Source organism: Parastagonospora nodorum, assembly GCF_000146915.1.
Source record: "Parastagonospora nodorum SN15 chromosome Unknown scaffold_38, whole genome shotgun sequence".
Classification (NCBI taxonomy): Eukaryota; Fungi; Ascomycota; class Dothideomycetes; order Pleosporales; family Phaeosphaeriaceae; genus Parastagonospora; species Parastagonospora nodorum.
In genome coordinates, this window is record NW_001884586.1 from 176,459 (window position 1) to 191,808 (window position 15,350).

The window sequence follows — 15,350 nt, forward strand, 5'->3', positions numbered from 1 at the left end:
CAGTGTAGTGCAACTCTCCTGACAATGGTCGGTTGTCTTGTGGTGTTCTATAGCACCAGCCTGACTACTAATTCGCCAGCGCGCTGGTTATATATGGCTGAGCGCACGGGAAGCCTTGTCTCTTGCTCGATCACCACGAAAGCCACTAAAATTCTGGTTTCCGGAGGTACGCCTAGCCAGGCAGCAGGGAGTAGGGGAGCAGAGTAGGGGAAACAGGGAATGGGGCGAGGCCATCCATCAATAGGTCGACAGGGGCTGATATCGCAGGTCCATAGCTAAATTGCATGGGTGATTGAGCGTACGGGAGAGCTGAAATAGTCTTATGTTGATTGAGGACTACGGTACGTCGATCCTAACCGTGAAGACCATAACTGAAGCTATGTCTTGGCTCTGCAGTCATTATGCCTACTGGCGGTAACCTGCTTGAAGCTCAGCCATTCCACTTCACAGCTGTCTTACCTCACTCGCATCCTAGCTCTGCAGCAAATGTTGTCCCATGACACCTATTGACAACAATACCGTAGTTACAGTCCTTCAGCTACTCTATATCTATCATCTTCATAGTGCTATAGATGGACGCTTTGAGACGATGCCAATATACCACTTAACTAGGTACATAACAGCTCAAGGTAAAGGTCGTGGACACTCATCGAAGAGTTCAAAAAAAGGTGCCAGAATTATTGTTCCTGGTAATCTCCCCGGGCAACATGGAGCGGATGCGTGAGATAAGTCGAAAGGCAACTAATCTAATGCTGCTGACGAACTCATCCGTGGATATTCAGACAGGTGATAGGCTTGCATTAGCCGCCTCGGTTACGGCCTCCATGGATGTTCTGTGCGACAAACAATCCCAGCAGGCTGCGCCAAGCGCGGTGCCGCAATCCTACAGTTTCGGAACCTGGTCAAAGTCAACCCCCTTTTCGCCTCTAGGATTTCCGCCTTTTGTTCCTTAGAAATGCGCGTCTGTTACCCATAAGAAGCATACTCACCATTTTCTCTATCAATTTTTCTGTGCGGTGACTTCGTATCGCGAGTCGAAGCACCAGACCAAGTCACTACTTATACACGATCCGATAGCCTAAACGACCCGCAAATCTGTCTCATACAGATCAAACAAGCTCGAAGTCTCCCACTAGCTCTAAACAGTCACCAATGTCAAAAGGCAAAGATCTGATTCGCCTTTTCAAGCTCCAGTCCCTCGCTCCGTTCAAGTCATGGAGGTCGCCCATAGAGCACAAAAAGGTTGCCCTACGCCAGAGTCATCTTGTAGCAACCGGACATGCTTTACTCCACCTAGTTCCACTGTGTGGCGCGATCACTCTGCTTATACTTCACTGGAGTCAATACTTCGTGGGGCCATCCTTTGATCTCTCTACCACCTTACAATTTGTCGCTAAACTACACGAACTCCTCATGCAAACATCAATTGTCGAGATCGTCCTATGCGTTATCCGTGCACAAGCCATCGAAGGATTTATACCTCTTGGTGCTCTTTCTGCAACCACACAAGCATTACACATATCCTATATCTGGTCGATTGACTTTCTGGGTGCTATAACATCTCCATCCTTGAATGGTTCGCGAAAAGTTCTCTTCGTCGTTCTAGTACCAGTATTGATTGCTCTAACGGCATTGGTGGGACCCTCGAGCGCTACTCTCATGATTCCTCGTCCTGGATCATCGAGTTTGCGCTTCATGTATCCTTGGGGTTCAACACGTACTTTCGAGAGCACGTTCCTGTCTCATCTAGATGCCAAGCAAAATCTTACGCTGTGAGTAAGATACTGAGCATTGATCCACTGGAAAAGCACTGACTAGAGATAGCGACTTCGAAAGTTTCAAGGCAACGTACAACTTTAAGGTTGGAGGATTGACCACGTCACGATCCACTATCATCCAGACTTATTCCAATAATAAAGATGTCCCTAGAGACTCTATAATACCTCGAGCCTTGCAATATATAGGCAAGGGTGATCTTACGATTGCTACTATTCCTACCCAGCTAAGTACACGAGTTCTGAATACGTTGTCTATAGACGTTGCTAGCAACGAGACCACATCGATTAAGTTGCCACGCCCAGTGGTTGTGGCACGATGTGGAAATATGTCGGAGCTGAAAGCGAGCTCGCCAATCACTTACTTTCTGGATGATGGAGACTCTACAGGAACTATCTCTAGCTTTAAGGATCTTGTCAAACAACATGTCGATCTTTCTAACTCAACAAATACACTGATCGACTCTTTGCTGCCAATATGGGACGCTTCGCCAGAGCCTGGATTCTCCTCATATATTGCCAACTTCATCACTGATCATTGCGCATCTTCATCTGGCTCGAAATCATATCCGATCTCAGCCCTTCTTCATCATCAAAATCAAACAACAAATTCCTGTCCTACTTTCTTGACTTGCACCGTTTCTGCTTATTGGCAAATTTCTGAACATGAAATGATCGGAAGTGACGGTGGCCTCCAGCAAGTCCGGACAGCTCCGCTTGCAAAGTTGGGATTTAAAATGACTCAAGATGCTCGCCAGATCACTATTGATTGGGACGATATTCCGAGCTTCAAATCCGCGAGATTCTCCAACTTGACACTTTCTTCGGACGCCAGCCTTTCTCTCGCCGTTTCACTTGCCACGGTCATTTCAGAGGTTTCTTGGCAAGCAGGGCAGTGGTCTTCCGATCCATCTTCCGAAACCGACCAACAGACCCAATGGTATATCTCCAAAATTGCCCACGGCTATGGTTATGGAACCTCGTCAACATCTGTGCGCCTGTCGTTGATCGTTATCACGACTTACTGCATAGCCACAGTAGCGTATATCACATACATGCTTGTCTCTGGTCATACTTCAACGGCTTGGCATTCGGCAACCGAGCTTGTAGTCCTGGCGTTACAGTCTAAACCTACGGAGCATTTGGGACATATATCTGTGGGCATAAATTCCATGCAAACGCATCGAGAAGCTGTTGGGATACGAGTGAACGACAATAAGAGGTTGGAGCTTGTCCTCTCGAGTGATTCAAATGTTAGGGCACGGAAGTTAAGGAGAGTCCTGCCCAACATGGCATACTGAGAAGCGGTCAGGCGCTGATACTTGATGCTGATTCTATAGTTACAAGTGTTGATAAAAGGACTTGCAATGTTAGTAGAGTTATATCTTAAATGTAAATCTTTTCCGACCGCACCTCGTTTAACCAAAAGATCCGCAATCATGTGTCGGCTCATAAAATTGACTTGCCTTGACGTCTCCTTATGTTCATCTTTCTACACCAGTAAGGATTGCGGTCTCAGCCTGGTCGTTTCACTCTTCGAACTCAGCCTGGTCGCCGCAATCTTTGGACTCAGCCTGGTCGCTGCTGCCTGGAAGGCTAAGTGTAAGTTTACCTAGACTGACCCAGCCACTGAATGCCACGTTTACCTATAGTTGATAAGGTTCCTGCCCATAAAGTTGCTACAATCTTCTAAATCCTCGATTCACCTACAATAAGACCAGAGTTTGTCAATTCATGTGACTCTTGCGTAAATCTTCAATACTGCACCTTCGATATCGTTGATATCAGGCTTGAGATAATGGGCACATCTCATAGATACACTCGGGAACAGCAGGGCACCTGGCAGGTGATGCCATTGTATGGGACAGGTAAAGAACTCGTCCTCCTATAACGCCCAGTTCCAGTTCATCTCTACAGTTGCGGTGGCGGGCTTATAAGTACGATCCAGGTGTGCAAATGATATCAAGTCTTCGGAGTGTGGAGCCTGCCGCGTCACTTCGAAACCAATCACCATCTTTCAATCAAACACATCCATATTTTTCAATTTCTAGCGAAAACGTGCCGGAGATCAATGAATATCTAATCAGATGGCTTGCTTTGCACCGAGGACGACTTTCCGACTGTGGTCGAGATCTTGATACTCAAGCACTCACGCCAAAGAGTATAGAAGTTGCCGCCACTGTATTTTCGCCTCCTTCTGCCTGGACAGTGGCCGCTACGATTCTGTCAGAACGCCTATACTATGGTGTCATCGATATTTGTGGAGACACTGAATATGGCTGAGAATACCTCCTTGCTCTAAATGCCACATTAAGCCTTCGACAATGGGTTGATTATGCGCTGCAACATAATACCAGAATAGCATATAGCATGAAGAGGAAAGCCGAAGCAGAGACATCAGCACAAGAATTTTATGTTGCGATAAAGCAAGCTGGGCAGAAAGATACCGCATTCGAGGTAATGTGGCGTGAGTCTGCGCTGGTGGAGGAAATCCTTCTAGAGAAGAGGTTGAATTTGGCCCCACCGAGAAAAACTCTAGCCTTGCCAATGGCTGCAATTATGGAGAATTCAACACTCAGTCCGAAAGCGTCTCCATTCTTGCCACAAAGTCTGCCCTTGCGAGAAAACAGCCGTCAGCTCGAGGAACGACCTCACCTTTCCAAACAGCACCTCGACAAGTATTCGATGGTCTTCCGGCCAATAGCCCAAACCAGCGTACATAATCAGAAGAAAAGATTGATAAAATAGCAGAGCTCCTTCTATCGACGCAGAACGGGGCTTGTAGACTGAATCCACGCCTCTACATAGTCCTCCGGCGTCTTGGGCTAGGAAAACTTCACAAGACATTGATTGAGGATCGGAACGTAATCTATTTGAGCTTTCCATTCTCAAAGCAGGACTTGGAAGATATCATGAACAAAGAGCAAGGAGTAGATTTTCTCCAGACGCAAAACTGCGTCTTAACAGAAGATTCAGCTGCAGTGACGTGCGAGAACGGAGGGGATGCTCATTTTGGAAATGAAAACCAAATAACGTTCGAAAAGATTAGGATACTTGGAACTGGCGGCTCTGCACAGGTGGAAGAGGTGACTTGCAAGACAACAGGACGAGCGTTCGCTCGCAAGCTGCTCCATCGGCTTGGTCTCGTACGAGTACAGAGCAGTCTCCATCACTTCGCAAATGAACTTAAGATCTTACGGAAGCTTCAACAGACACGTGGTCCAAATCGTAGGAAGCTACACGGAACCACAGTATGTCGCAATGATCATTTCACCGGTTGCGAAGTGCGATTTGCTCAAGTTCATGGAGGAGGTAGCTCCTACTCCGGACTTCTTACGCTTGCTGCGAACATTCCCTGGTTGTTTGGTAACAGCACTTGAATACCTACATCACGAAGGAATAAGACACAAAGACATCAAACCCTCCAACATCCTAGTCAACGGTTGCAACGTATTGTTCACAGACTTTGGCATCTCGCGAGACGGTGACAATACAAGGGCAACAACCTCTGATAATCCACGCGTATTCACACTCCGCTATTCAGCACCAGAGGCTGCTGAACGAAGTTTCCCATCAAATTGGTGGTCTGTTGGCTGCGTCTTCCTTGAGATCTTCACGATAGTTCGAGGCGAACCGCTGTCAAAATTGTGTTCGTTCTTCCAGAACAATGGTACAAAAATGAAAGCGTATTGTCAGAACCAGAAGACAATCTCTGGTTAGATCGCTCACCTCGAAAATGCCCAAGTAGATGAGGAGAATGACGAGACTCCATTTAAATGGATCGATCAGCTGCTCTAATCAGACGTCACGAAGCGTCTGTCTGCCTGAACTCCAGCCACCCGGATTACCAGCCATGTTTCTGTGGCAGGTCTCACGGGAAATTTTGCGGTTTGTGTTGCCGATTTGAAAATTTCGAAGAGGCTGATGCAGAATACTATGATGTTAGATAGCAGAAGAATACAATAATAGAAGATTTTCGTGTCTCTAGGGAAATGTTCGTATGCAGGAGAGCTCTTTTTAGTATTCTAGGAGACGTATGTTGCTCTGATATTTCATAGCTTCTATCTATATCTCCTCTACTACTGAAAGACACTAGTTCCTTAGTAACGTGCAATCGGATGTCTCACATATCTGCGATAATATAAGTTGAGCAATCATAAATCATAGATAGTCGCAGTTCAGGCCGAACAGAACTGATTACTGTTTTCGGCAGAAAGCAACACAAATGAACAGTACTCAGCATCCCAAATCTGTCAGATCAGACAAAGATACAAACCTAAGAAAAGCTACGCTCAACTTTAACCTTAGCACATCTATACTGAAGCAGATAGTATTAGATATATATTAATTTAGATACTTACTAGCTAGCACCCTAGCTACATTAGGCAGTGTTAGTCAGCATGGGCTAAAAATTCTGCCACGACTCCACCTTTCTCTCCTCTTCACCCAACAGCAAAACAAAACGGCAAAAACATACAACAGCGGGGATTCGCCAGTGGTCACCCACCTGACTACTAATCCGCCGGTGCGCTGCTTAAATATGGCTGAGCGGACGGGAAGCCTTGTATTCAACGCCCTATGGTCGTATGTGAAAGAAACGGCCATTGTTGTAAGATATGAATGCAGTTTTCACAATAAGACTGGGTGCCCTACATATGTCCATGCTATGTCTTAATACACTCTAGTAGCGACACGAATTTAATGGGGTTACACGCATGTTCATGTCCTGCTTAGCATGCAAGATTTCTCGCGTTCCACTTTTCATTAGAATCTAAGCAATGCATTCACACTGAATTAAGACGCATCTGTATGATATCACTTGCCTAGAAGTGGCCACGAAAATGGTATCTGAGACGTTAAAGACACGAGGTAAAGGGAAGGATATGACGTGCTTTGGAGACACTGATATTTCCATTTCAAGATTACATGCAAAAAAAGTATTCAACTTTAACTTCCACGTCCACATTGTCAACAATCTTGCTAGTACCATGACCGAGATAGTAAGTTACTTTGCAGTTGAACGAGATGACCTTGGGTTTCCCTGGCACACTTTGGTGCCGCTCCTTGCCTTTCCAAACAAGAACGCATCATCCTCGTTATGCCAGACATATCCATCACGGTAAGCCCCACACCGCTGATCCATGAACCCAGACATGGCGTCCAAGTCCGCTCGGGTGAAAGCATGCTGATAGAACCACGCGCCGTTGTTCACGCAAAAGTAGACGTATACCCCAAGGTTGTTGTAACCAAAGTAAGCGGGCCAGTCCGAGTATTGCCCGAGCCCGATGGGGGTATGCGAGGTTCGCTCCCGCATCGCATTCATGCCTCTGTCCGTGCCTTGCGAGTCGAGTGCGCCGCCCCAGCAACTGGACCCAGCGACACGCCTCTCCAGACCGGCAGCCTCAGGTGCTTCCGTGGGCGTGAAGGTCAAGTTTTGGTTCAAGTCGAGGAACTGGAGCGTAGTGGTTCCATCGGGGTTGTTGAAGCCCGCAAAGAAACCTTCAGGGAGGTTTGGAACAGCTGGTTGTTCAGCAGGGGCTGGGAGAGCAGCAGCAGTGGTTGCTGTGGCAAGAGCCGACAAGATTGGGAGGAAGGAACGCATGATGTTTGAAGTTGCGGAAGTTGCTTGAAGTTGCGGAAATGTTGGAGAGAAGTTGCTGCCTGTACTGATATTTAGAGAGCAGTGCAGTTCAATAGAGGGTGTATAAGCTGCTCTTATAGAAAGTCTGAGGGTTCAAGACTCTGCCCAACGAGGTATGTGTAGCTGTAGGATTTCACCGCATGTTGTTCCAGACTCGCAAAGTATCCACTTCTTCAAGGCCTTTGCAGCTGCGCGCCTTATTTTTTGGCAAAAATATAGAAGTCTCGGATGTCACGATGGCTTCATAGTCGTGAATAGGTGGACGCCAAGCCTTGGAAGAAGTCACTATGCCCATAAGAAGCATCGCCCGAGGCTGATATTAAATATACGGCTCAGCTAGACCCAAGTTCGCCAACTAGGCCACTACACTAAACCGACCCGGGAAGAATGTAATGAGACTCTCGTAACTTCAACTGGTCAGAAATCGACTCTAGTCTTAATTCAGATGGTATCCTGCGAGTACAGCACAGATTTGGTAGACTGCGAACGAATCGGAGACAAAGCTGATCTGAATTAAGGCACACGGGCGGGAAGGCCCGTTTTCTACAACCTAATGGGCCGGTGAGTGGGCTGGAAAAGCTAGAAAATATAGGTGCGAAAGTCCGGAATCCCATGTTCTTCGACATTACGGACCTATGAGTGGTCTGAGAGTTGGTATGGGGCTGTGTGTACCTTAAATAGGACTGGCGTATACATTAGGTTAGGGTCGCAGGGGATGGAATGGTCGATTTCGAGTGAGGGAAACTTGGTAGCAAGTGAAAGGTATAGCTAGTAGCTATTATGGTGTGGTGCCGAACGCCTTCAGTCGCTAGTTACACTAATTGACACCTCAGAACAACAACATCTGACAACCGTAACCTGAAAACAGTACCTTAATATCTGGTTAATCGGACAGGAGAACTTGTATTCATCGCCCTACGGTCGTATGTGGTAGAGTTGGATAGCTACTGGATAAATGAACCCGGAATATGAGCTCCACCCTGAGACAATGCGAACGACATCGCATCTACCAGCTGCCCGTTTGCAATTTAGAGTCCTTCTCTTACACTACAGGGCAGTGATAGTTAAATGGATAAGCTCAGTTGAGCGAGCGCAAATACACGCCGATTCAGTAACAGCAGATGAGATGGACGCATTTACCTTCAAAGTTTAAGATTCAATCTTATGCCCACACCACTCACAAAGAAATCTACATCATGAATATTCCGCATCGATCAATAAACCGTGTATCATCTCTCTCCCATCGAAGTAAAATATAACAAAAGTCTCCAATCCAATGCAAGCCCATCCCATCAATACAAGACCCACCAGCGCCTAGTAAATGCACATCTTCACACGATTCCCTCGAAGTCTACCTTCCATACCCATTGCTCGGCCCGCTACTCGAGGGTATCGGTGGCGCGCTGGCAGGTTTCCATATCCTGACTCTGTGGTCGTCGCCGGCGGAAGCGAAGACGGTGGGGTCTTTGGGATGCCATGCGACGCTGTTGACGCAGCCGACGTGGGCCTCGAGGGTTTCGACGAGGCGGCCGCTGGAGCGCCAGATGTATATTCTTGAGTCTAGCACGCATGTTAACTCTGCAAACAAGTATGAAGACAACGCGATAGCTTACCCTCACTCCCGCTGACAATAAAGTTCTCATTGGCGCCACCAAACGCGGAGCGAATAATGAACTGCGTCTGTTGATGTCCTTTGAATGTCCGTATCGTGTCTCCAGTGTCGATCTCCATGAGCTTGATTTCGTCTGGGCTCATACTGACTAACATATGTCGCGAATCTTGACTAATGGTGACGCTTGTTAGTTTGACGTCGTCAGATCGTACTTCGCAAATCTTCTCGTAGCTTGTAAAGTCATAGGCCACGATCGAGCTCTCGGAGACGACTACGAGCCGTTGGCCGTCAGGTGATATCGCGAGATCGTTTGCACGTATTTTGGAACCGTCTTCACAGAAGTTGTGAATCTGTCGGCCTTCAAAGTCCCAGATGCCGCAGCCTGTCTTATCATCTTGCGATCCGATGACCACGTGCTTGCCAGACGGCGTCCAGGCCGCTGTGGTACATGGATATGTGAATTCATTAATGTACGCGATGCACACGCCAGCCTGCGAATATTAGCGCTGCGTTCAAAAGAGGCATCGCGAATCATACCTTGACATCCCATATCCGTGCAGCGTTCTCCGGCTGTGAACAACAGGTGACGATCTTGGTGTTGTCTGGACTCCATGCAAGGTGCGTTACTCCCGAACCCTGGTGCTCGTCAAGATGATACAGCACTTTGTACGTCTTGGTGTCGTAAATGCAGATGGTCGAGTCTTTACTAGAGGAAGCAAGCATTGTGCCGTCATTTGAATATTGTAGAAACCACACCTCGTCCTTGTGATGCTTGAGTTCGAGAACTGGCCTTGTGGGGAAGTCTTCTCTCTCACACTTGTGATCAAGGTAAAGTGAAGGCGAAGCGGCGGTGTTGTGATACAAGCAATTTGATATCCAGCTGTCCTTGACATCGTCCAGCAGTACTGATAGGCGATGTTCTGGAATCATTACGCTCGGCGATATTGATTCTGTAATGTGTTAGTAGGGTAGTAAGCATACATGATGTTATTACATACTTGATAACTCTGACAGCAGCTGTGTTCGTGATTCGCCTCGTGCCCCGTCCCACTGAGCTTGCAATCTCAGATCTTCTGCAGACTGACACATGAGAAGACTGCCAATGTTAGCATCCCTGTACGTGTCAAAGGATCAGGTAATATACCTAGAAAGAGCATGGAGCCGCCCAACATCTTGATGGAGCGGAGTAAGCTCCTGTCGAAGCACTGTGAGCGCCTTGCCCAACTCCCTACGTTCCAGGAGCTCCAGATACTTTTGCTGCTTCATCCAAAACATCATCTCGTCCCGATCGGCGCCCTCAGCCAGCGTCAGCCCTCCCGAATGCTGCGAATTTGACCTTGAATGCGACTTGGACCACGACTTCCCATATGACGCGTCCAAGCCAACTCCTCCCCCATCGTACGTATTCGTGCCGAACAATAACTCTTCAGCCTCAGTCCAGTCTCCATTTAGCACCGAGCTGCGAAAAGACGCGACTGTGGGTCCCTCGAGCTGAAAACCACTCTCTTTACACAACGTGCCGGCAGCGCCATGGTATCCCAGATCCGTCAGGCTCTGTATCAGTATCCTCGTCACCTCTTCCCTGTCGTGACCGTAGAAGGTTGGCGGTACCGCATTGCCGTTTGCTACCGGACCTCCATTCGTGTACGAGCCGTTGCTCTCTGTCCGAGCATGCGAGTCTCCATTCGAAGTCTTGCCCCGAGGCGATCGGAGACCCGATGATCGGGATGATCCGTTGGTGTAGGTTTGGGAGGGTGATCGTGATCGTTTCGAGGCGTCGTTGTTGTCAAGGCGCATCGTCCCTTGCGTTGTGCGCCTGCGCCTGCGCTTGGCTGTATGGCGTGCGGACCGGCCTGTTTGCGCAGTCTGATTGGCCTCTTCGTCGCTCTCGGAGAGACTGTGCCTGCGCTTTCCGGCTGTAGCGAGATCAGACGACGGTGCGGTTGGGGCGGCAAGTGGCTGGTTGGAAGCGCTGGTGCTGGGCTCGGCGTCGGGGTGATGGGCAGAGGATGGATGGGAAGGAGAAGCTTGGGAGGTCGGGAGGGATGGGTCGGCGGGGGCGATGGGGGGAATTGTGTCTGTTTCGTTTGCCAGGACTTCGGTGTGCCTCCACGTACCCGCAGATGACGCGGGTATTGGGTGTCGGAGGCGCTGGGCCGTTGAAGAGCTTCCTTTCGGGCTATGCAGGGACCATTAAAGGGATTAGGGGTTCGGGGAGCTGTAGCGGGGGGTGCTGAAGAGCTTGAAGCGGTCGGAGAGGTGGCAGAGAGGCGTGTAGCGTGCTAGGACGGCGGTGACGATGGGCGAGATGGCCAGCGGAGAGATGATGTCGGCGCGCGGTCGGTGCGCTGGGGCCTGCTTACAAGCTTGCAAGCTTACAAGCTCCGGTGTAGCTCCACTAGGGCAGGGAGTGTCTGGAGATGGCCGTTGGAGGGCGGCAGGACGTGTTTGCTGCTGTGGTTGGTCGTGCTAGTAGCTGGTCGCCTTCAGATGCGGAGGCTGGCTACAGCTCGGTGCCGAAAGCGTTACCCTTCATGCGTCAACTTGGCAGGCACGATCTTGGGCAGTCAGCCAGCACGATGACGGCGGCAGAGCAGCTGGCTGGTATGGTTGGAACACAAAGCAGTGTTACTTTAGCAAGAGTGCATGTATATGAGCAAGTGTCCTGCATGCATGCAATGTACAGGCACCCACATCACCATGCCCCGGGTCGACCCGCCGCGGTCACATGGGTTTAATCGCCGCCGATAAGCCATGGCCTAGCTTCGACACCAAAACACCTCACGCGCCCGCTGCTGCCGCCAGTAAACCTCGCACCCTGAAGCCCTTCCTTACCGTCTATTCCGCCATCCCTCTGCCACACGTGCTAACTTTAGTTGGCGTAACACGACATGAGCTATGCCTCGTCACATGAAACCAAACACGCCCTGCTATGCCGTAGCCAGTCAAGTGTCACAATTAGATTGAGTGCCAAGACCGTCTTGCGTTACTCAATGACATTTGACATTATAGAAGTGGTATTGATCAGGATAGATACCAGGTCCATAGATGCAGCTCTACTTCTTGCGCTGCTTCTTGGCAGGTGGTCCTACATCCGACTTGCGACCTTTGCCAACTAGTGCGCGAATGTCGACTTCTTGCTCGTCCGAGTCGTCCTCAACCATGGCTTCCACCTCTGAGTCGTCCATGCCTTCGACGTCAAGGTCGGAGAGATCCTCATCGTCTTCTTCCTCATCGAATGTCGCCTCTGTGAACTCGTTAGTTGTGTTTGCGCCTCGAGCCTTCAAAGCACTTACTGTAGTACTTGATCGCGTTTGGCCACATGTCTTCATGCAATGATGGTGACAACCTCGTCTCCGCCAGTGGAAGACCTCAACCTCCTGGTAATCCTGCGAGTCTTCCTCCTCATCCTCGTCCTCGTCGAGCTTCTCGCCACGCTTGATCTTCTCGAGCTTCTCCTTGTCTTCCTTCTCAGCCTTCGCCGACTCCTCCGCGCTGATCCACCGGTATCCCGACACGAAAGAAAACAGGCCGAAGAAGCTGATTGAGGATTCAAACGATGTCTCAATCTTCTTTGAGAGCTCCTTGTATTCTGGCAACTCTGTCTCCTTCTTTCTCGCAGCCATGTCAGACGAGTCTGAGTTCAACTTCTTCCTTGCCTCACCCAGTTTGAACGCTGCGTCTGTCAAACCACCAGTCAGGTCTTTGCCTTTCTTCCAGTGGATCTGCACGGGCTCCGAAACCAGACCGGCCCAGTCCCTCGACTTCCTGAACCAGAACTTCTTCTCCAGCACCTTGTCCTCGAAGTATTCGTTCTCCTTGAAGCCGAACTTCAGCGCGAAGCTGCGCGGCGAGCCATTGGGGGTCGTCGAGCTCAAAACGCGAGACTTCAAAGGTGTCGAGGCATTCGGCAAAGACTTTCGAATCGGAGGGCTGAATGAAGTTGTCGATCTCGGGCGGTTGCCTGGGGCTCGAACACAAGAGACCAGAAATGTGGGATCTTCTTGATGTAGTCGGCGCGCTTGGTGTAGAGGGGTGCATGGAGAGCTTCGGCTTTGCGGACTAGGAATTGTTAGTAGTGCCTTTGTCAATAAGGCTTGTAGCGTGGCGTACTGATCTCTAGCTCTACATCCTCGAACTCGGTCTCAATGACGCTGAGCTCTTCGAAGCGTGCCATGAGCACCTCCTCGGATTCTACTTGCAATTCGGCCATTTGTGCGAGCAATTCGTCTTGACTAAAAAAAGATTAGTACACGACCAGAAGCATTGCGATTATTTTGCGACTCACTTCCACCAATGTTTCTACAGTAGATAGTGTAGAGCGGTGTGTTATTATTGCGATTTTGTGCAGCTTGAGAATCTTCAACCCAAATTTTGGACAGGGATCAGCGCACTGACCATAGGACGTCAGAGTCTCCACTGTGGAGACATCCCGCACTTTCGAGCTGCTGCTCCACACAATCAGTCCCATCACTTTCCAGCCCGATTCGAAGGACTTGATATGGGAACTTGTTGGATGGTTCTCTTCCTGGCCTTGTTTGATATGGGAACAGTGTGATATGGATCACCTGCGAGTTAGATGAGAGCAAGCGAGCGCAGCAAGCATGGAAAGGACCTCACTACTTAGCATGTCCTATGATCCCTCATCTCACGCAGAATTCACTCATTCGGATTACATTACAATTTGATTGCCAACAATAGCTACTGAGCTACATTCGAAATGCGGAAAATCGAGTTTTTTCGAGTCTACGCGTCGGCCTGTTACCTATATACTACTGCCTCCTGTTAAAAGGTACCCCACTTATACCATCGCCTTGCTGTCCTTGTCCACAGTGCTTTCTCATATGTAACGACCAAGATCCCGCTAGTCATATTCTACTCGAAGTTCAACATCGCCTTTCACAGAAGGCAAGCTTCATAGCTTATGCAGAGGAGTCATCGAGAAAGAGTCTGTGGCTGTGCATGTCCGCCCCCGAGTATATATACAATCGATCTATACCCCAAATTGTTCTCTCCCCGATCTCTTACACTGCGCCCTCCCCCTCAACCCGGAACATCGTCAATCACATCCTTGACCAATCTCCTCAGCGACTATGGGCGGCAACACATTCCCCAATCTAGCCGTTCCTCGCATGTCACCAGAAATCTACAACCGAGTCTTGGTAGAGTATCAGTCAAAGCTCGATACTATCTTTGATAGAGTCGTGGTACCTCGCGATGCCCCGGCTAAGGCTGACTATGGAGATGTGGACTTCCTCGTCCAGGGTCACTCGAAGACCGACATTTGGAACGAACTCAAGACTCTGCTGGGGTCTGAGCTTGAACAGCACAATGGTGGCTCGACGTCTTTCGCCATACCACACCCGGAAATAGCCGGCGCACATGTCCAAATCGATGTCGAACTGTCACCTGGCGACGGCACACCTGATGCGGCTGCGTTGTTTGAATGGACCAGGTTCATCAAGGGCGACTCAGATATGATGCAGATCATTGGGATATCACACCGTGCCCTGGGTCTCACGTGCACCGATACAGGGTTCTATGTGCGAGTTGAACAGATTGAACCTTACGACAAGGAAAAGGCGAAGCTGTTCCTCACAAGGGACCCAAACGAAGCTATGAAGTTCTATGGCCTTGATACTGTCAAGTACTGGGCTGGGTTTAGGGATGAGACTGAACTCTTCGACTGGGTATCGAATGGCCGGTTCTTCGCGCCCGCAGTCTTCGAGCGTCGAGTTGAAAAAAGCAACGATCGATCGCGGCAAGCAAAGAGACCGATGTACAGACGCTTCGTTGAGGATGTACATGCCAGCTCATGCCGAAAAGAACGCGTCGACGATCTGGACACGTCAAGAAGTCCTCGAAGAAGCCATCAAATACTTCAGCAAGCAGACCAAATATAATCAGAAAATTGCGGAGCATATGTCTAGGCAAAACGAACTGACGCTGTGGGGCCAAATCCGAACCGTACTCCCCATAGCGAGCAAGTCGTCTCAAGACTTCGCTTTGAAGTCGCTAAGACGGTGGGTGTTCTTTCAGAACGGCCAACCCAGGATTGCCACTGAAGCCAACCTCGATGACCCTGCAATCTGGACCAACCTGATGGCACCTGGAAGCTTAGCAAGTCTACTTACGTGGGTGACGGATCACTGGGAAGAGGCCAAGGTGCTGGAGAAAGCTCGAGCGAATGCAGCAAAGTCGGCAGCGCTGGCTGGTTGATTGAGCTGCAACATTGCAGTCCGGGGTTTCTGTGAGTATTCAACACGACTCTTGCAACGTAATTGGACGATCATCATGCTGAGATCGCATCTGTCCTGACGCG

The 15,350-nt window shown here is 49.4% G+C and overlaps 6 protein-coding genes across 6 annotated transcripts; 3 read left to right on the forward strand and 3 right to left on the reverse strand.

Annotated features, from left to right (window-relative positions):
* Positions 1 to 2,104: 2,104 nt before the first annotated feature.
* Positions 2,105 to 3,076, forward strand: SNOG_15491 (hypothetical protein; the record flags this gene model as incomplete). The annotated part of the gene is made up of 1 exon (XM_001805585.1): positions 2,105 to 3,076. The coding sequence occupies one exon, from the start codon at positions 2,105 to 2,107 to the stop codon at positions 3,074 to 3,076; it is 972 nt and encodes a 323-aa protein (XP_001805637.1).
* Positions 3,077 to 4,687: 1,611 nt separating this feature from the next.
* SNOG_15492 (hypothetical protein) lies at positions 4,688 to 5,495 on the forward strand (the record flags this gene model as incomplete). The annotated part of the gene is made up of 2 exons (XM_001805586.1): positions 4,688 to 4,861; positions 5,028 to 5,495. 2 exons carry the CDS (start codon positions 4,688 to 4,690, stop codon positions 5,493 to 5,495), a joined length of 642 nt encoding a protein of 213 aa, XP_001805638.1.
* A 1,285-nt stretch (positions 5,496 to 6,780) lies between these two features.
* SNOG_15493 (hypothetical protein) lies at positions 6,781 to 7,377 on the reverse strand (the record flags this gene model as incomplete). The annotated part of the gene is made up of 1 exon (XM_001805587.1): positions 6,781 to 7,377. One exon carries the CDS (start codon positions 7,375 to 7,377, stop codon positions 6,781 to 6,783), a length of 597 nt encoding a protein of 198 aa, XP_001805639.1.
* Positions 7,378 to 8,767: 1,390 nt separating this feature from the next.
* On the reverse strand, positions 8,768 to 11,784 carry SNOG_15494 (hypothetical protein; the record flags this gene model as incomplete). Its single annotated transcript, XM_001805588.1, has 7 exons — positions 8,768 to 8,976; positions 9,030 to 9,519; positions 9,566 to 9,978; positions 10,027 to 10,124; positions 10,173 to 11,207; positions 11,408 to 11,482; positions 11,723 to 11,784. The coding sequence occupies 7 exons, from the start codon at positions 11,782 to 11,784 to the stop codon at positions 8,768 to 8,770; spliced, it is 2,382 nt and encodes a 793-aa protein (XP_001805640.1).
* Positions 11,785 to 12,084: 300 nt separating this feature from the next.
* Positions 12,085 to 13,241, reverse strand: SNOG_15495 (hypothetical protein; the record flags this gene model as incomplete). Its single annotated transcript, XM_001805589.1, has 3 exons — positions 12,085 to 12,915; positions 13,008 to 13,090; positions 13,142 to 13,241. The coding sequence occupies 3 exons, from the start codon at positions 13,239 to 13,241 to the stop codon at positions 12,085 to 12,087; spliced, it is 1,014 nt and encodes a 337-aa protein (XP_001805641.1).
* An 880-nt stretch (positions 13,242 to 14,121) lies between these two features.
* SNOG_15496 (hypothetical protein) lies at positions 14,122 to 15,247 on the forward strand (the record flags this gene model as incomplete). Its single annotated transcript, XM_001805590.1, has 2 exons — positions 14,122 to 14,718; positions 14,750 to 15,247. 2 exons carry the CDS (start codon positions 14,122 to 14,124, stop codon positions 15,245 to 15,247), a joined length of 1,095 nt encoding a protein of 364 aa, XP_001805642.1.
* Between the last annotated feature and the right edge of the window lie 103 nt (positions 15,248 to 15,350).